The sequence below is a fragment of the Haemorhous mexicanus genome, chromosome 5, assembly GCF_027477595.1.
Source record: "Haemorhous mexicanus isolate bHaeMex1 chromosome 5, bHaeMex1.pri, whole genome shotgun sequence".
Taxonomy (NCBI): Eukaryota; Metazoa; Chordata; class Aves; order Passeriformes; family Fringillidae; genus Haemorhous; species Haemorhous mexicanus.
Window position 1 is genome coordinate 40,176,832 of NC_082345.1, and position 22,196 is coordinate 40,199,027.

Here is a 22,196-nt window from a genome sequence, read left to right on the forward strand (position 1 = left end):
ACAGTGAGAGCTCCTTCAGGCTAAAAGGAGCAAAGAGACAAGCAATTAGGCCAATGAAAACAAAAACCATAAACCATGAAATAGGGAATCAAGAAATCAAACTTTTTGTATAAAGACACACTAAAATCCACTAAAAAGCTTCGCTAAGAGCTCTGGTTCTCACTCTCAATTAATGTTTCAAATTTTTTTTTAATCTCCAAATTGACAGAACAATAATAAAATAAAAGCTAAATACACTAATAATATTCAAACACTTTTGCTCAACTAGCCTCTGACAAAACTAGGGGGAAGTTAGGAGAGTGGTAGTTATCTGTCATTAACATTTCCAACTGGAAGGATTTCAGCCCCCTTCTGAGAACACCAATCTCAGTGTAAAACACAAAAACCAACAGAGGAAAAAAAACTTCAAAGGCAAATAACAATTGTAAATAGGGGGCTGAACCAATTAGAACATTATTCCTGTGTCAGGACTCCCATCTGAGAAAGATGAAGGCCACAGACAGGAAAGAAAGTGGTTCACCACCTGACCACTAGCCAGGACACACAGATAAGTACCAAACTGAAATTTTTTCACTTTAAGGCAAAAGAAGCTGAAAAATTTAAGTACTCTGACACATTCAAACTTAAGCAAGTAAATATAACTCTGAAGTAAGCTGGTTTTAGTCTACAAAACACACATTAATGTAACATGAATTGTTTAAATTAAATTACTATAAAATGTTTAACCACAGGGTTATTAATCAAATCCCTTCCAATATATAAAATGCTCAGATGATTATGAAAAATATTTTTGCACACTTTATCATTCAAATTACTTTCCTCACCTTAAAAATTGCACTACTCAGGACATATTTCCTATCAGGAAGATGTGAGTTAATCAGCAATGTCCTCTGCATGCCTATGGAAAAGGTCAATTTGCTAATGCTTTCCCATCAGTCACAGCTCAAACACCACATCTGGTTTACATCCAAACAGCCAGCCAGTCAGCTAAGCAGCTGAGGTCAAACTAGGTCTGGGTGACTATCACAGAAGTTTCCTAAACAAAACAATTTGCTGAGAGCTGATCTCTTCATTCATATCAATGTGCTGGTTAGCATTTGATTAAAATGAAGTGTTTAAGACAGGATTATAAGAAGATTATAAGAAGAAACCCTTCCTTATAAAAAAGTCAAGGCAACTCCTTTCCCAGGAAGGTAGCTAGCACAAAGCAACAACATGGTCCAATGGATTATGGGAAGATGGAAAGAAGAGAAAATTTTCTGACACCTGGCATCAAGCACAGTGATCATATCTCAGCCGAAACTGAACTTGCACTAAAGGTTTAAGTCTTAAATAGCATGTCAATTAGGGAAATAGGAATACAAAAACATTTTTTACCACCATCATTACTTCAGTTCCTAGCATAATAAAATGGACTGCACAAATGTTTTTTTGCTGACAGTGGAGCAGATCACTGTTGTTTGAACAGTCCTTCCTTCTCTTTTTTCCAGCTGATGAAGAATGCTATTCCCTTGCTTAGCTTCCAGCTGACATTCACATCAATATAACAGCTTCATTAGTCTCTCTCTTTTTAACACTTTCTTAGAGTCTAAGATAGCATCTCCTCTCATGAGACATACCCTGACGGCACAGTGCAACACAAACCTTTAAAACAGCAGCCTTTATTTGCTCCTCTCATATCTCTACCCACAGCATAAACTGTGTCTACAACTGAAGGAGCTGCAGATTAACAATCATTACAAACAATTACTGCAGCAGTATCAACAGTGCATAGGCAAAAACAGCATTTGTGCACTTAAGCAAGGAGACACCAAAAAATGCAAAATTATTTGGAAGCTTCTATAGGATGAAAGCACTAGAAAGAATAAAATGGGACCTTGCAAGGAAGGCTCCTCTATCAGAACAGCATGTCAAATAGCCCTTTGCCCCAAAGTTTCTGGTGTTTGAGTGTTGTTGGCAGAAAGACAAGGCCTGTCCCACAGTTCAGGGACTCTTAATATAAGCAACAAAGTATCAGTGAGGACTGGAATCCCTGAGCTTGAAAATTTGATTTCCATAAAAAACAAACTGTCACTAACGCCACACGTAAAAGACTACTAAGAACAAAAGCAGGCCAAAGGAACTAGGCTGAGAAAATTAAACTAATAAAAATCTGAGAGTCTTCAGATCAGTCTATGAAGTGAAGGAAACTGCTACCAGAAGCTTCTATGAAAAACATTTGTATAAATATCATTGACTAATATTCTGCTGCCAGTTTTGCCTAAAGCTCAAGCAGAGGCTACTGCCTCTAAAATATCTACTATACTTTTCCCATGAGAGTGTTCAAAGCTGCCATTTTCTATGAGGCAGAGCAAGGGGGAAAAAAAAGATGAGGGAATAAGAAAGAAATCCCAGGGAGAAGTATTGCTGCTGGATTGCCTGCTCACAGTGCTGACTGACTCATGCTTAAATGGAAGGCCAAAGCTTAAAATGTTCCCTGGTTCAAGGACCAGTCAATCTCTTTAACCCAACCCAAGGGATTAAGGCTGTGAGACAGCCAACTTTAGCCACTGTACTTCTGGGCCTCCCAAATGCTACCCAGCCCATGCACCTCCATGCATTACATCTATAAATCCATACAGGTCTCCTGAATTTTATTGCAATTTACTACTGCCAGCTTGTTCATGAAAAAAAAAAAAAAAAAAAAAAAAAAAGAAAGGTCAGTAGTCACAGATTAGGTTAAACAGTTATTAGAAAACTTCACCTCTGTTTTTTCCTTAATAAAATGAAAGGGTCTGATTCACTCACAAAAAAAAGAAACCTAAACTAACCACAAGATCACTGCAGGCCTCTAGGTGGTGAGCTCATAAAATGGTACGTTTTTGAAGGAGAAGACACACAGAGATGAGAGCAACTTCAGCAACTTCAACTGACCTTGTTCATGAGGAGAGCTCCTCTGGACAGCAGAGCATGGCACAAAGGAGCTGGCAGGCACACCAGCACCGCCGTGCATTGCAATCCAGCCCCACTCTGACACGCATGGCAGAGGCAGGCGTGTCTCAGCTAATAAATCTTGACTTGCAACACAGCAAATGACCTGGGACACAATGCTCTGCTGACAATGCTATCCCACTTTCCATTCTAGATCCCATTAAGGGATCCTCATGCTTGTACTTGAACTGTATACTTGCACTGTACTCCACTGAGAATTACTCATCTCTCCCTAAAAAGAGCAGATGAGCTTCATTCATTCTACACCAACACAGGAATGGGGTCATGTATGGGCTGTGAAATAGCTGTAAGTCAACTGAACAGCCATCATTCTCCACACTCTTCTCCATAATTTTCTGTATCTGGACACTGTAACACAGATCCTTAAGCAGCAGCCAAGGCCACTCCAATGATCTTCTCTGACTCAAGTTTCATTGATGCACATTCTGCAAAGCATACTTAGGACTGAGAAATTACTCTTTTTCTAATGTTTATTTTTACTGACATTTGTGCTGAGATGACTCTTGAGCAACAGGCAGCCTGAAAGCTCTATGAATGCTAAAAAAAACCCCAGTTTAATAGGTGGTGGCCTCTAAGCTCATAAAAACCAAAGCATCTTCATCACACTCACGGAAGTGCAGATATTTTGGAACAAATTCCTAGGTCACTGAAGACTTGGGAATTATGGAAACAAATCAATTTACAAGTTGCTCACATAAGAAAGACAGTAAGCACAGTAAGGAAAAAATGTGATAGCTCTTCTTGTCATTTTGGTCCTGTAGCTTCAGAAGAAAACTGAGATAAGAGAGCAAATACAAATTTAAGGGTTTGTCTACATTGAACACTGCAATGTTTTAGGAGCTGATCTGCAGTGCATTTAGTCCCACATTACACAACATCATCACAATTATACAGCCTCTCCAATTAAATTAGTGGTATTTCTAGACCCAACCTTAGTGGGTATGTAACCTAGCCCTGCTAGTTTATATAACAGCAGCTTTCCTAGCAGTACATTGCCCTGCATTCATATGAACATATTCAGGATTTAAAACTCACAGCAATCAATATCAACACAGATATTTAGAAAGTTAAGGAATGGATGAAACAATAATATCCTGTGAACATTTCTGACTGATATAACTCCTGTTATAAGAGTTAGCAAAAATTAGGATCATTCTGTGGACACAAAACCCAATAGGCTTGTATATTGCAATCTAATCTGAAAAGAAAGAGAACTCTAGTTCAGAAGTTTCCTGTACACTTGTGGATTCCAAGATTCATTTACTGAAATGAAGAAGCTGGGAAAGAACAACCCAGAAAACAAATGTATTTTCAGCTGTACAAGGTGTTTAGAGGGCATTTGCAGTAATTTTGAGTCATCACAAACAGCCAATAGCACATTACACTACTATGAAATGCTATCCAGAATGTTGAATTTTAACTGGGAGGAAAGAGATTTCATTGTTGCTATTATTATGATTATTATATTACTATACTGCAAATAGGTACTGTGGAGACACAGCATCCATGATTACAGAGCCTGTGATTCCACAGTCAGCTGTGGAATTCAAGAAGAAAATTCTAGCTTGCAAACAGTTTGCAGATGTTCAAGACTTCATTAAAAATACATTGTCAGACCCAATCGGGAACAAAATGCCAGTTTGCAGAAGTCTTTCAGAGTTGTTGTGGATTCCTTTTTGTGTTCTGATTCCAGTGTAGGCATATTCCCAAATGAATTCTGTTTCCGTTGTGAGTTTATCACAAACTGTACTGCACTGTGCTAATGCATAAGAACTTGAAACATTTTATTTGGAAGTAAAACAGAAAATGCACTTTTATTACTTCTTTTGACACAATGAAATTGGTAACTTTGCAAAAATTAATTATTTTACTACTCCTACATTCATGGTAACTTGCTCACGTAGATGTCACCACTACAGTCTATAACCCTAGTGGTAGCCACCACCCAGATGTTCAGCTGCCTGCACACTCAGGTCCACTTCTGGTATTGCCTAGCTGTATAACTACTGAAAGAGAGCTGAAAGGAAGTCTGGGAGGAGAAAACAATTACAGACTGTTGTCAGTACAAAAAGTTACAGACTTTAAGATTATTGAGACACCATCGTTAGGTCAAGGATTCAAGAAGGAAGTACCAACACAAAGGTATAAAATCACAGAGCATGGTTAGCTGGTCCCTCTGGGAATCATCAACTCCAGTCATCACCGCCAACAGTGTTGACAGAGCTGGTGGAAGATGGCAGCTCAGCAACACTGAGTCTATAGAAAGGAGCCACAATGGACAATCCTATCCAGCCAGTGCCTGCCAGGCCAGCAAGGATTGTGAGCAGTGGTGAGCACAGTAAAACAGAGCCTAGCAGCTCATTAACTCCTAGATATCTTTTGTATGCATTATCAAACAAATAATTCCTTAACACTTTTAAGATGAATGTATCCTACATGCAGAATCCTTTTTATACCCTGCCAAAACAATGTAAGAGTGGCTGAAAACAGGCTTTGCCAGTAATGGAATTTTGTTGTCGCCAAGGTAAAGCCAATAACTAAAGAGGCACTAAACATGTAAGTCATACTCATTCTTAGGATTTTACAGAATCAGGACATCTATTTCCCCCGCAATCAACTAATAATGAAGTAATTTTTCTTTATATAAATACAAGAATAAAATACAAAAGGCATGTACTTTCAAGCACGGTCTGGGGTTAGCCATACCGGGCAATTGTGCGTTGCCAAGCACTGATTTGATTTTCATTATACTGCACTGACGGCAAAGTCATTTATCTTTTCTGCTCCCAGTCTCCTTTTATCTTTTCTGTATGCTTCTGTACTTTTCCTCTATCCTGTAGGGTTGCTGAATGCTGATGAGCAGAAAATGGTACAAAGCCACAGACTCTTTCAGATTAAAAGTTCAGGTATGGAAGGTCCAACTTTTTCCATTTTGGGGTTTCCAAAGAAGCTGTATATTTGGCATTGTCCAGATATATAAAGATCAGTTAAATACTTCACTGGTGGTCATTCTCTAGAACAGACAGACTTTCAAACAATGAATGATGTTTCACTCATAGTTCTAATATCTTTCCCATTAAAACCAAAAATTATACTCCTGTCACTGTAGCCTTGGATATTTAAACAAATAATTAAAGAAATTAAATTTTTTTAAAAAAGAAAATAAAAGCAATTTTCCACATACCAGAGCATTGATTTTTTAACTTTTTTCTATTCAACTTGTTATATTTTTAGATTACTAGCATTCCATAAAAATCAGAAAAAATGGCAATATAAAGAAAAGTATCTTCCTAGCCTTATGGTACTTATCCTTAATGTGTTAGCATCTCACCAACAATGTGCATACAACTGACAACTATCAACTCACCCTCTGAACTTGTCATTACTGGTTTGTTAGTACCAAATCAGGACTGCTGTAATCCTCTTTCTCACCAAAACAAAACCTAAGTGTTTAATGTCATGAGAGACAATACATCCCTCTTGAAATAAAGTAGAATGAAAATTTGTTCAAACAGAATTACAGCTGAAACTCTATAGCTGATGCTTGACAAAGCAGACACTTCAGTTGCATTTCAGATCCCAAAGGTCTCTATGCTGTTCATGTCTGTACACAAGATGGTATCTGTACCTCTGCTGTCAGGCAGTGGCAGTCTGTTCAACAGAGTTAATAGAACCTAAAGAAGGATTCAGAATACTCCTGAACAGATACACAGGCTAAAATGCACTCAGAAGAGTTGAAGATATTGGTCAATCTCAGCACAACAACTGCTATTGCTAATGTTATCAGACTTCTCACACAGCAGTGACCTGAATCATAACTACCCATGACTTCTAACAACAACCACCTTTATATTCTCTATTCACCTGATCAGGCATATATATTATCACACTATCTGCATCCTCTTCAGCAAGACATTTTAGTCACTTTCCATACAAGTTCCCTTCCACAAAACAGAACATGCAATAGCCATCTTGTCAGCCACGAACCCTTCTGAGTGTCATGAACCCTGCCACACCAGCAGAGATAAGCAATAAGGAATGTGTTCAGAACCAATGTGGACAAATAAGAAGAAAAGTGTCCCACCTATACAGAATTATTCAGAACAGTCATATGTACAAAATGCTGCAGGTGAATCTCATGACAGCAAGTGGCTGGTTGGAAAAACAGTGGAAGTAATTTAACATCAGTAAGTGCAAAGAAATGCAAACAGAAAAACATAACCCTGACTATGCATACACATTAGCAGTCTACGTAAGCTATAGCTCAGGGGAGAATTCTTGGGAATCTCTATGGCCAGCTCTCTGAAAATGTCAGCTCAGTGCTCAACAGATATTCAACAGGCAAATACAAAGTTACAACTGATTAAGGAAAGAAAAAAAAACCAAAAAATTATTATGCCACAGAACAAACACAAGCATGTCAACTTTGAGCATTATAGGCAGTTGTGATACCACCCCTCTCTCTTGTTCAGTGTTTCAAACAGACATTATAGAACTTAAAATGCACAGAGAAAGGTGATAAGAATAGAAAGAGATGGGAAGTGGATCCCATGCAAAGAGAGATTAAGTACTTCTGAAAAAGGACAGCTAAACTATCTACAGACTCAGGACTGGTACACAGCAAACTGAAAACAATCAGTCAATAATCATTACAGAAAAAAGAGAGAGAAGACAATGAAAATGTGGGATAAATGCATTTAAGTAAATGAGACATGTAAGTAAAATACAGATCTTGTTGCCACCGATCGTCTGAGTGTGAAGTGCAACAGCTTCCAATCCAGATAATGCACATTCACAGAGAGCAAGTCCTTTGGCAGCTATTAAGCCAGTGGCCCATGTACAACTCCGGGTCAGGGTCACTGACAAATTTGAATTTTGGAGTAATACTCCACTGATTGTCTTCTCTAAACTGGTCTCTATATAGGGCATAGGAAAATATTTTCCTCTGTGTCTGTTTTTACATTATTTGTGTTGTGGTTTTTTAATAAATAGTGGGGGAAAAAATATCTCAGTGTAAACTAACATGACTCAAACACCAGCTCTGGCTGTGGGTCCTTTTAAACAGGCCTCTTCCTTGTGGATAACAGGACTTTTTCCTTCAATATAGTGACCAACACAGCCAGATACCAGAAAATAAATTATAATGGGTTCTTAATAATCAGGAAAGTGAGGAAACATCTCACTCTTCTGAATGAGCTTGCTTTTAATGCCAAACACTGGCATTAACTTCTCCACCTGAGCAATAATGACAACAGCTTGGTTGTCATTAATTGTCATCCTCATGATTAGAGGGATGCTTCACAAAGTTAGAAAGTTAGGGTTAGTCATATTTCTCAATGACATCTCCACAAGTCATCAAGAGTGGCAAAATATCTTCATAGTTTTATATTGTTCTTTCTCCACATTTGTGACAGCATACCACTAAAAAGGACAGTTGTGCATTTCCTTCTCCTCTCAAGTTAGATGTACAGACTATTCACATATTGGATGAGATGGTTCAGTCACAGATCATTAATTTTTTTTTTTAGTTTCCCATTAGAAAATTGCAGGCTCACTGTCCAACCACAGATCACTAGATTTGATAGAAATGATACAGCAAAGTGTGCAGGCAAAGGACAGGAAGGAACAACACAAGTCTCTTCAGTAGTAACTTCCAGCTACGCTGCTTCACTCACAATGATGAAATTCAATCGATGGTGTTGGAGTCCTGGATGATGAGAATTTGAGACTTACTGTGCTGACAGACTCTGACTCCCAGGAGGGCACTGCATTTGACCTGAGGCTGTGGAGAAGGCTTCCAAAATTGATTGATAGCACTGAGCCTACAGGTGTGTAGTTTGATTAGGAGTGTGTAATACCACAGAGTGGAAAACTTAGAGTTCAAGGTTTGAGAATATAGTAATACATATAGAGCAAGAGGGATGTTTTAGGGTGGAGGCTGGTCCTTCTTCTTTACCTTCTTCTTCCTTCTCCTTCATGGGTTTGGGTGGTATTTTGTAATTGGACAGAAAAGTCCGCATTGCGGACTTCAAGTGATTAGTTATTGGATTAAAAGTGAAAATAATTTAGGTGTAATTTCTTAACTGGATATTTTAGCCATAAAAGACCTTGTAACGAAAGACAGCCATTTTGTACTTTATTAGTGAAACTCTGCAGAACTCACTGCCTGTGAGACTGTAACACACATAAGAAAAAATAAACATTTAAGCCTGAACGTGAAATACCGTCTCGAGAGCTTCAATCCCAACCTCGACAGAGGTAGAGAAAATAAGCCAAAAACCAGAAAAGAAGCCAAAAAAACAGCACTGTGGTTCAGCAGCACTATTTGAACTTAGTCTGCTGAATGGAAAGCACACAATTCCTTGGACCTGAAAGATGGTGAGGTTGAAGTGACTAGAAGCCACAAAGCAGTCACCAAAAAAATCAAGAAAAGCACATTAAAATCTATGGTTAGAGGATGTTAGATAAAGCAGAGCTTGTCCAAGTTCGGGTGACAGAACTCTAAAAATATGGAAAAGCACTTCAACTTGTACTTCTACTTGCAACAACAGCTCAAACTAATGAAAACATCCCAGGATCAGTAAATCCTGTCTGCATTTGAGAGGGAGGCTCTTTCAGAGCAGATAGATTCTGCTGGGAAATCGGTTTTGTTCTTTTCCGGACTTCCTCATGTAGGTACTGCAAGGTGTAACTGTACTGGTGAGAACAGTTACGGAACAGAATGTATAATTAAATGTATTTAAATACTTCAAATGCTGCTAAAGCACAAATGTACATACAAAACAGCACTCAGGATATTTCTTCTTAGCCATCAACCCTGAATAACAGAACTGTGAAGCCAGGCAACTCTACACTACCAGCTGCACTATGATTCAGAGATCCTTTTTATCCTCACAATACTTCATGGTAGTATAATCATTCCTAGTCATGTGTGATTCATCAAAGTATTTTGTAGTAAAGACAAATGTTATAATACACCCTATTGTAACCATGCAAATTACTGATGCTCATTTCCATACCTAAATTATGCTTTCACTGAACTTTTTCTGCTGCTCAAGCAGCTCTCATGTTCCAAGCTAGTTCAGCATTTCAAAGTTGTTTCACAGCAAGGAGTCCCAAGTTCTCTAAGAGGTGGCCTTCCTCATCCCCTTTCACTTTCTCAAGCCTCTTTATGCTTTACACATCACTGTTTTGAAGAGGTTTGCACAAGGATCTTAACTCTAAGCTACCACCCAATCTCCTCTGTATGCCTCAAGTTTCCTGCAGACAGAAGCTATGTAAGCTCACTTGGCAGACAAACTATAAACTACTTGCCCCAGCAACTGTGAATGACAGGTCTTCTGTGGATCATCACAAGCCAAGCAGCACAGAGACACGAGGAAAAGTTTCAACCCTCCTTTTTCTACATAAAGATACATATTCCCAAGGGATTCATCTTTCTGCTCTCTTGGGGCCTATTAACTTTAATATACTCATTGCTATGCTGCCCACAAGAGATGCACTATTTTTAAGTAGGAAAGTTAATACAGTCTATTTCCTAATTCTGCGCCTATTAAAGCCTTTTTTTTTAAAGTGATCATCAGGGTCAGCAGGTGATTGCAAAGCTATTTTAGAATGGCTCATATTAACTGTCTAAATTTCCACATCAGACCTAATGGTCTTGGCTCAAGAATAAACATTCAACAGCCCCAGAGGAAGTTAAATAGAACACAAGTACAAGGCACTACTCCACATTCTACAGTTATAACAAGAGATCACAATAAAGACTGAATACAACCTGAGCCTGACATGATAGGAGACTTCCAAAGAAAGGCAGAACGCTATTACTACCTCTGCTGGTGCTTACTGAAGAAAGGTTGTACACTATAAGTATTGTGGGCTGAAATAAATCAAGATATTCCCCGTGATCACTCTGTTCTTTTAGTTAGAAGCTGCATATTTAACTTTTTAAACATATAGAATTGCTAAAGAATAAAAAGCAAAGTTAATGATGAGAAGAAAAGCAAGTTTGGGCATCGTTCCCTTTCACACACACAATCACACAGAATGACTAGGCTGGAAGAGACCTTTAATATCATCAAGTCCAACCCACGCCCTAAACATCTTAACTAAACCATGGCACTAAGTGCCATATCGAGTCTTTTTTTGAACATATCCAGAGATGGTGGCTCCACCACCTCCCCAGGCAAGCCATTCCAATATTTTATCATTCTTTCTGTGAAAAACTTCTTCCTAATATCCAACCTCTATTTCCCCTGATGCAGCCTGAGACAGCGTCCTCTCGTTCTGACCGTTGTTGCCTGGAGAAAGAGACCGACCCCCACCTGACTTTTCATCCCCCACATCCTGTTAGTAGGATTGCAGTAAGAAATTGAGAGAAGAATGAGAAGAATTATTCATTTAGTCTTGTGAGAGGAAAAAAAACCCCAATGTATGTCATCTCTGATGCAGCAGTAGCCAAAAATCTATTTACGAATGCATATGCATTCAGGTATTGACTTTGAATGAAGCCGTACATCTTACCACTCATTGACATTCCCACATGGAGATTTGGGCTTCTACCTGAAAAACAGACTTCCAACTATCAGACAAAAAAACTAAAACTATCAAACTTTCTCATCAAGTATAAATCAGTTTCCCCTTTCCTCATGGTATTTAAAGCGCAACAATGAACTTACAACGACATTATCAAATTCCAAACTATAGGAACACTTTTCAGTAAAACAAAACACAGCATGATGTTATTTATTGTTCAACAATGGTCTGTGATTTATTTAGCCAGGGGATTGAAGAGCTACAAGAAACGCGTGTGGTATGCAAATTATTCAGTAGGTGCACTTTCTTTGAAATTATTCTATAGGAATCCATTTCCCCTCTTCCTCCTCCACCTTTTATTCCTTTCTACCTTTAATAACTGAGGTACAGCTTGCCATCCTGAGGATATGAACTCTTAAGAGGTTCCAAGCTGCGACTACCAAACTATCACCACGCTTGTGAAAAGGGAGGTGAGAGGGAAAAAAGTGTGGGTACTCCCAGAGGTAAATGCTAATAACCACCTTTTGCTTCTTATCCTCTCCCCCACCCACTCATTTCAAATAAATAAAAATATTAGTCTTCTTTTCCTGTCCCACATTGCTACACAGCACCACTGCATGCTGCGAAACAAAATGCATTGTTAAACATTTTTCATGATAATCCACTGTGGGATAACTTTTTAATAAACTTTAGGTCATTTACCCTTCAAAGAGAAACATAATCTGCTTTCAAATTATGCTGTTCCAAATACAAAGGTAACATGCTCAGTTCTCATTTCTAACTGCTCTTGCTAGGTCTCAACAGCGTGCAGCAGCCAGAAAGCTGCCAGGCAGGAGCAGCAGAGGATCTCCTAGGGGTACCATCCAGTGGAAACAGGCCAACAGAGCTGGTTCTCTGGCACCTGTCCCCACCCAAGTGCATGAGAGACGTGCCAGGGGATGGGGCCATGTGCTGAGCTTGAGCAGTTGGACAGCCACAGCAACCACTATGAGCTGGAATAACTTGAGAATGAGAGCATTGCCTACAAGGCAGTCAGTCAGCCTCACTATTTCCACTGCAGCAGTTTGCCCTGTGCAAACAGCACCCCTGGAGAATAGTAGGAAAGGACACGTGAAGCCATGGAGGCTAGACCCTGGGAAAGCACATTTACAGATTCACAGAATATGCTGAGTTGGAAGGGATCCAGCAGGATCCTTGAGTCCAACTCCTGGCCCTGCACAGCACCATCTCCAAGAATCACTGCATGTGCCTGAAAGCATTGTCCAAATGCTTCTTGAACTCTTGACAGGTTTGGTGCTATGACCACTTCCCTGGGGAGCCTGTTCCAGTGTTCAAGCACACTCTGGGAAAAAAACCTTTTCCTGATATCCAGTCTAAATCTCCCTGGCTCAGCTTCACGCTCAAGTCCTGTCACTGGTCACAAGAGTGAAGAGATCTGTACCTGCTCCTCTGCTTGCCTCATGAGAATGTTGAAGACACAATGAGATATCTCTTCAGTCTCCTCCAGGCTGAACAGACCAAGTGACCTCAGCCACTCCTCACAAGGCTTCTCCTCAAGGCCCTTCACCAACCTCATGGCTCTTCTTTGGACACTCTCTAATACTTTAATATCTTTTTGATATTGTGGCACTCAAACCTGCCCCCAGCACTTGAGGTGAGGCAGCCCCAGCGCAGAGCAGAGCAGGACAATCCCCTCCCTTGCCCAGCTGGTGACGCTGGGCCTGATGCACTCCAGGACAAGGCTGGCCTCTCCTGGCTGTCAGGGTACTGCTGACTTATGTTCAACTTGCCATCAACCAGGATCCTGAAGTCACTTTCTGTAGCACTGCTCTCCAGCATCTCATTCCATTCCAGAACTTGATTTTAAAAAAACTTGCAAAAAAGGTACCCGAAGTGTGAAAGCACCCCACCGTAAGAGCAAAGGAGTTCTGTCAACCCTACAATACCTTAGAAGAAAATTGAATTGACTAGGTATTCTATTAGTAAAAATGGGGGTAAATACCATAAACCTTCAAGCGTCAAAACAAACAGGGACAAAGGCAAAAAACAAGGTGGCATTTGTGCAGGTTTTCCAACACAAAAACAACAGGTCAAGGCAAGCCTAAAAGGTGAACATCACAGACACCTGACTGTCCTCAAAAAGGAGGCTTGGACCAGCAACAGGCATGAGTCTCAAAAATAAGAGGTTACTTTCTTACCACTGGCTATAAAAACTGTGAACAAACAGGCTAAGTTTCTCATTCCTGTAAGAAAAATACAATTAAAATTTACCTAAACACTGGAGGAGACACTGGTCTATAAATAAATAAAAGCACACATCATTGTCCTCCATCAAGAAATACTGTATCTGTCACTCGACTACATGTCAGCTAAGTCTGTAATCCATTTTCACTGCATAGAGCACAGTTACTACAGTAGGTACACAGGAAAGCACTGGCTTGACTGACAGATGTTCAGGCTGGTGCAGCAATGTCTTCACCTTTACGTTGTTCTGGAGTGAGATACCTCCTACAGATTATTTGGCACATCACTTTTGCTTTTATAGCAAGAGCAGGACTCTTGCAGAAAGACGCTAATAGGCTCTTGCTACTTCCTTGGATGTCAGAGAGCAGTATTCATGTTGATGCCAAGGACAGACAAATAAGTTAATGAAATAAAATATGGCAGCATAACATAAGAAGCATAAGGGGACATGAAACAACATAGTACAGAAAGCAGAGTGCAGCTTGAGTGGTCAGTCTTGACTATGAGTTACATGGTCATAGCACATACTACTAAGCATATGTTCATTACCACATGAAAGGGAAGTCTTCTCTTACATCTCCCTTCTTCCCTTGCTTGTAATGTGGGAAGTAGGAGGAACTGCAGGCACTTCACTTTACCCTCCCCTGGGCAAATGGCAAGGAAGGAGAGGAAATACTAAGTCTCAGACCTTTCCTTTCTTTCATTAGCCAGCAGAGACCTCAGATGAAGCACTACAGGCTGAACTGCTCTTGAATGTACAGAATTACAATTAGGAAGCTGTTCTGACAACCATCAGGCCAGGAATCATGTACTGCCTCTCCCTCCTCACTGTAATTGCAAGCAAGCCATAAACCTACAAAATAGCCACAAATTAAGAAACTGATTTGTGCTTTTTGACAGTCTTCTTGCTACTACATACAAAGTACACCACTGCCCCCAGATACTGACAGGTGATCTTCCTAGACTAAAACAAAACAAAACAATGCTTCCAAACTGGAGTCTTTCAATTTAATAGCATTATTTGCAGGGTGCACCTGGGCACTGACATTAGTAAAACAAATATCACATTTAAATACAGCATGTACTACAAGTGCTGACAGAGAGCAATTTTTAAAGGAGTAAGCACAATACATGTACAGTGTTTTCCTAGTGCATTCAACTTGCAAATTCAACCAGAAATCAATAACAATGGATTGCAAGTTTGCAATTTATGTTTTTAACAAATTCCCTGGCATATTCAGTTTAGCATGGATGCTGATCACATAGGTTTTTGTTTGTTTGTAGCATGTTTTGTAGCTAAAGTATTTAAAAATTAATAAACTAGAAGTTATTTTCAATATACAAATCTGAAACAGAATGGGTAAATAAATATTGACACAGTGAATGTGAAAAAGCTAAAATTTCTTTGGATTGCTATTGTATTATAATACAGCTTCCCACTTAAAGTAATTCACACTAGTAAGCACTGAACTGAGTAAAAGATACTTGCAGAATCAGCCTGTTGTTACTACAGAGAAAATTTCACAGTCACAAAAGAAAGCACAAGCACACCTATCTATATCCATGTGTGCTTTTCTAGCTCAATGTAATTGCATACTTCCCAATACACTCTTTCTAACATGCATTCTATTTTTAACAGTTTGATGAAAGCTGTTCTGAAGACAGCAAGTGTGGGACATTAGTAGGAAGAAGAAAAAACGAATGTGCATCACTGTAAGATTCACAGACATATAAGGATTAAATATTACAAGTCTGCATTGTACCAGGCTTCAGAAATATGTCTGGTGTTGCCTGTGTTAGCTGTTACCTGTTTATCAGATAAACGTGTGGCCTCCCAGTGGTAAGTGATGGGCTAACAAAAGTTACTTAGCAGAGCTTCAAAAGTAGAGCACAACTCTGGAGCTGGACTTAAATTCAGGCTGCAGAGGAAAAAAATTTTAATTGAAGACAAGTTCTACTTTTGATAGCATGATCATTCTTCTGTAACCAATATGCTCACCCACAAAGAATTATCTCACAAATAATTGCTTCAATACCAATGAATAAATAACTGATGAAGAGACTTTGCTGGCAATTACTACCATCAGCTGAAGAGAGGGCCTAAGGAAGAGCCACAGGCCTTTAACCCAGGTAGTCATTAGCCGACAGAAATTATCTGGTCTTGAGGCCATTCTTGATATTAGACAAAAGTATTGCTACATTTTTCAAACACAAAATAATTTTACAAAAGCTACTGACCGAATTGCATAGTAAGTGCATAGTTATTTTAAACAAGACTGATATTTTCAGGTTTTTTCTAGTGACTAGCAAATGACAAAACTCACTGGGAAAAAAATTATTTTGCTGATCAACATGGGGTTTCTTCTTTTTCTTAGACTATTACTGAAAGTCAGCTCTTTAGTCTCCTCAGACTGATCACCACACTTCAGGTAAGGGAATGCTCAACACATCTGTGTAGCTGGAAGCACTGTACTATATCCAGTCCTCTTGTCTTAAGGGCATGAATAAAACCATGGTCCCATGCTGGAACTAAATGAACATGAGCTGCTGGACATGTACTGATCCTGACCTAAATCTGCTTATGTAACTCTGTTCACTGGCTCTTCCTGGAAAAAAAAAAAATTCACTTTTGCAGAATCAAGCAATTATTACTACACAGATCTCATTCTTGAGACCACTAAATCTTTTTTAGTTATATTAAGTCAAACTGAGTGAGCCCCCCAGGCACATGCCTGAGAAAATTCAATACCTCTATACATGCTCTCTGCAAGGCAGAAAGCACTACAGAAACACTAATTATCTTACTTTCTTTTAGCTAGATTATTAGAGCTCTTCCTCATTGGCCAGGATAAATGTACTGTACAGCTTGTGAACATTAATTACATCTTAGATAAAGCAGTATCAAAACAAAAGCAGTGCAATAAAGGTTGACTTTATTCTGGTGTAATTCTAATCGTAAGATCTTTCTTAGCCTTAAGATCTTTGTATCATGACAAAGTACTCAGCATTGATGGCACTGCAATAACACTTGATACAGCTGAAACCGAGATGCACCTGGTCACAAAGGTCTCTTTAAAAAGGAACATGCATGGGTTCAGACAGTGGAGGTCCTACCCTGAGCACCTGACCCAGCTGTGGTCAGGCACACACTGCCAGTCCTGCAAAATGTGCTGCCCCCATTTTGGAATAGAAGCAGGGGTAGGAAAAGTGAAACCATGCAAAATTCTTCTTTGGGTACTGTCTTCCTTCAGCATTTCTCCTCCCACTCACCACCACCCAGCTAGATAGCCACTTTCTTTCACAGCTGCTCATTCCCATCTGCTCTGGTACTGTCTGCACTTGTCTCTTTAGCCCCTGCACCCACAATTGCTCTTGACTTCACTTCTTTCCATACACTTTCTTTTTCTGTTTTTAGCAGATACTCCCCCTGACAAGAGAAATACTTTAGTGTTGCCAGATGACATTTTATTTCCATACCTATCTCCACACCTCATCCACAGCAAAAAGGAAGAATAGGAGAAGATTAATCTCCTAGAAACATCTTTGCCAGTCATACATTCATCTCCACTGATACATTATGTGCTCCCTCCTTCCACTAATTCAAAAAGAGAAAGAATTTACACAGGAAAAAATGAATTAACTTATGAGACACTGAAAAGCCATGCAGGAAATAATGAGTTTTCCATGTTGACCTAAAAAAGGAATGAGAAACAGAGGGTTTGGAGAATAGAAGCTCTAATCCAAGCAGAGGAAAAAATAAAGCAACAATAGTTGGAAAAGGCCTGGTGGATTGAAAGCACAAATAAAGACACCAATGAAGGAAAGAGACACAGAGATAATGTGACAGACAATACAATCCAACCAGCAATATTTTGCTTTTAAGAATAAGTTCTTTAACAAAGAACATATGATGCATGATTAGGAAATGCAAAATAAGACGGCAAGCATGTGGAGGTAAGTGGAGTTTTCTGGATTATTGCACTGTGCAAAGATGACAGTATACAGATCCCGTGATTTTCCCCAGCTACAGCTAGTACAACTGCTAGAGCGATACACTGATCAGCTAAGCCTGCTTGCAAGGGCACCCCTCCTCCCTCAAAACAACATTACCTCAGGCATCACCCTGGTAGAGCTACACTGCTCCCTAGTACATAGCAGCACAGATGACTGCACCACTGTCCTTTACACAGGAATAAAGTCCCTGCCTAAAGACAAAGGCAGTTGCAGAGATTTTCTGTAATCTGAGCAACATATTATATACCTGTAATACATATAAAAAGTCAGGTCTGCTTTTAAATTACCTAATCTAGAAGGGATTTGGACCAGACCCACATGGACTAAAGAGTTATGCTTGCAATAATGATTCACATCCACTATAGAATAGGACGCTCCTAAAAAAAACCTGCTTGTCTTAATTGCCTTTTTCCAATTAATTTTAGTGTATGAAATACAAAACATCTTCATGCAAGAATTATATATGCTATAGCCACATAAGTATTTTGATTGGCTACCTAAGCTTTCCAAAAGGCAGTTTTTATTTAAAACGTGACTTGTATTGAATGTCATGCTTAAGTTTAAACTAATTTGGAAGTCAGTCACATTCTTTGAGAAAAAATGAAAAGTTGACATTTAAGCAATTTTGACAAAAAAATCTGCTTTTCATCTCACAGCTAGTTCTGTTCCTCAGAGTTTATCTTCCTTTGACCACAGTACTTTATTAATACTGGTCAGCTGGAAGAGAAGTGAGATTATAATCATTAGCATGCTGACAAAATTTGAAAGGACTCCCAAAATGTTTTGTGAACCACAATGAGGTTCACAGAACTGCCAAAAGAAAAGCAGAAGTATATGCAAACTGGAGTCTTTCAGGTGTCTCCTAACAAATATAATACACACGGCATTAATTAAAATGAAGATTCACTAATATAAGAAACAGCCAATCAAGAGGCTTCAGCCAAAGGTTTGGGTAATTTTCATGAAAATCCATTCATTTCTAGAAGCAAATTTACTTTTATTATACATTTAACTTAACCACCATGGATATGGGGGTAACTGTATTTCAGTAAAAAGTGGCTTTGAAGGAAACTAAGAAATTTGAAACTTGTGCAAGGATTCCAATTATTTCAAATTCACTCAGTAGCATCCACGAACTCCTGGCATTGCAATATAAAAGACTCAAAAAGATGGATTACCTCAGCAATTCATCTCAAAGAACGCAGCTCTGAACTGAAGTACTTGCCGTGAGTTCATACCTTAAAATCTTAAAACACACTCTTTCAACAAAACTGAAACATGATAAAAGATGATCAGATCCCAAATGGAACTGAAAAATAGCAAGATATATTTAACCAATAACCCAGCGCAAACTACTTCAGTACTCCTGGGCGTTAACACACCTCTGTGATAAGGGCTTTATAAAAAAACAAGAACTAAAAGTGTAGACTAACCAAACAATTTTATAGGATAACAGACTATCTCAATTTATGTAGGATTTTGGTCTCCAAGTTTTCACAAAGATTAACCTACTAATTTTTGTAATTCTTGGCAAAGTTCTGTCCAACGAGTTGGTTGGATATACATATGTATCTCCTACATGTGTTGAAACAATAGACTCAAGCTTAACTATAAGGCTCTTGTAATCAAAAATTCCTAACAAAAGAATACTTGGATTTTCTGTTCAGATTCCAGGTAAATCAAAGGTCTTGAGAACAGTTTTGAAAAAAAAAAAAAACAAGAACAGCAGAAAGCTATCAACTGTTGTCTACAAGACATAAGTGGGCCTCTGTTTTCAAATATATTTAAGCAGAAAAAGTCTACAGGATATGAGCTCTAAACAATATTACAATAAAATGAGTTACAGAGGAAGTAGGTTGCATGTTTCAAATTGATGGTCCTGAGTTCCATCCCCAACCTTTCAAATATTTGGTTATGCCAATAGCGGTGATAGGACAAGGAGTAACAGTTTCAAAACAAAAGGGGGCACGTTTAGATTAGGTGTTACGAAGAAATTCTTTACTCTGAGGGTGGCAAGATACTGGAACAGGTTGCTCAGAAAAGCTGTGGATGACCCATCCCTGGAAGTTCTCAAGGCTAGGTTGGATGTGGTTTTTGAGCAACCTGGTCTAGTGGAAGGTGTGCTTGCCTGTGGCAGGAGGGTTCAGAACCAGATGGTCTTTATGGTCCCTTTCAACACAAACTGTTCTATGATCCTATGACTATTACATAAGTCTCAGCAGTTCCCATATCATTATAGGTTAAAGCACCTCGAGAGAACCACTTCCTAGTCATACTTCCTCCTTGTGTAGTGCCAGAGACTACTGTCACAGTCTGCTGGTCATGGCAGAAAAGGGCTGAAGAAAGGCCTCTAGTATCCTACCCAACTGTTCCAATAACAGAAACAAGACTTATTTGTCGATCCCTTCAGGACAGCCTAAATGAGATACACCAGTGCTTCCTGGGTCTACCTTACATCAGCACAGCCTCGAATCCAGGCTGGGACTCTGGTACCAGAACAAAAAGCCAGATCAGTGAACTGTTTTGGCTGAAAACTCACCACATTTTTCGTTATTTTTCAGGTCAGTTTTCAGCCAGATCATATGGCTGTACAGAGCTGTCGGCCAAGAACACCTTTGGCTCAGAGAAGGTGGATCAGCTCCCTCCATTGCAGCACAATGCTCAGGCTGGCTCAAAGTGTTTAAGGAGATATTTCCTGATATGAACAGTCTGCAGACCTTCCTCAAGCCCCCAGGCTACAGCACAAAGTCATACAGCATTTGCCAAAGTATAAGGTGAACACTCCTTTGCTCAGGCTCACAGCTCAAACTGTTGTCTGGTCCTCTACTTCCAGAGCTGGCTCTGATTTGTTGCTCACAGTAACTAAGTAGAAAGGCTTTCTCTGTATGTTCACCTGAAAAATCAAGATGACAGCGCTGTAAAATATTCTATTAAGCTGACAGCATTTCTCATGTATGTTTTGGTTTGTTATACAGTTCTGAGCTTGATATTTGTACACAAAACCAAAACCGACATAAATAAATAAAGGATTTTCTCTCTTGTTGTTTTTCAAGGCGTAGCTCCTGGAATCATGCCATATTTGCAAAAAACACCTTCAGAAACTAAGGGCTTCCATCAACCTCAGGAAGTGGATAGGTTGCAAAGTCCTACTCCTGGGCAAAAGATCTAAGAGAGAAATTACTATATCAGCCTCCTGAGCTAGCACAGAGCACACCAAGGGACACGTCAGTACTGAAGGAAGGAGACTGGAAACCTTACCAGTATTGCCCCTTTAATGATCTCATGAACACTGGTAATGAAAAGACTACAGGAAAAACAAGAAAAGACTTCCCAAGAAAAACAAAGTGTAGTTTATCAGCATATTTTAAAGTTTAAAATTTCATCAGATAATCACACCTATCAAGCTAACCATTTACAAAAGGCACAAGACAAACTAAAAACATTAGACAAACCTCCAGGAAAGGTCCCAAACAATACATACAATCATTAAATAGAACAGCAAATTTTAAAAATAGAAATCAAGAAAATTTTTTAAATATTTGCTGGTACAATCCCTTTACAAAACCTGAGGGTTTTCAAAGTAATGAAATATTTTTGGTACATTAGAAATACTTACAACTACTCCACTCTTGGTGACAGTTTCCCGGTATGTAAAATTGCACACTGCCCAAGCCAGGTAATAGGTGGACATGAGAGGGGTCTGTGAAAAGTGATCTGTAACCCATCCATCTTCTTCAAAAACAGAAGTTTCAACTGGCATGTTGGACAAAGATAAGTAAGTCGCTTGATGTCTGATGCTGATTTTGAATGTGGCCTTGTAGATGGGCTCATCAAAGCAAGGAAAGGCTTTTCTGGCATGAGTAGGAGAAAATTGCGTAACACCAAGAAACCTAGAAAAACAGAAAAAAAAAAAAAATTGATTACTAACTGTCCCTAGCATGTGATTCATAGACATTCCAAATCAGACACTGCTCGACCACTGTGGTTTAAAGCAGGAAATAATTACAACTGGAATACACAAAATATATGGTGTTTGAACACTGCTTGATCATTTTTCTTACTACCTCTACTGCAATGCAATAGATACAAATTAATGGTCTATAAATTTCCTACAAATTTGTAGACACCACACAAACACTAAAGAAAACAAACCTCATCTTGCATCAAACTTCAGGTTCTCACAGTCTTGTTCATCAATATGTGGGGAAAAAAAGCGAGCCACTGTTGGTTACACAATGCAAAACAAGCACACTCAGTTCAAACCAGGATTTAAGAGGCTTCAGGGAATTCACTGTGCCCTGAGACACTGACAGGGCGCTTTACCTTTCTTTGAGCATGAGAACCTACGGTCACTCAGCACACTCAGCAGGGTCATTGTTTTCCACAGCTGATTACTTCTCTACCAGCTGCAT

At 39.2% G+C, this 22,196-nt stretch overlaps 1 protein-coding gene across 1 annotated transcript in view; it reads right to left on the reverse strand.

Annotated features, from left to right (window-relative positions):
* TRHDE (thyrotropin releasing hormone degrading enzyme) overlaps positions 1 to 22,196 on the reverse strand; it is a 209,419-nt gene that overhangs the window by 181,486 nt on the left and 5,737 nt on the right. Inside the window, exon 2 of the mRNA XM_059846904.1 lies at positions 21,401 to 21,674. Within this exon, the coding sequence (XP_059702887.1) occupies positions 21,401 to 21,674 (274 nt within the window). The remainder of the gene's footprint in view (positions 1 to 21,400; positions 21,675 to 22,196) is intronic.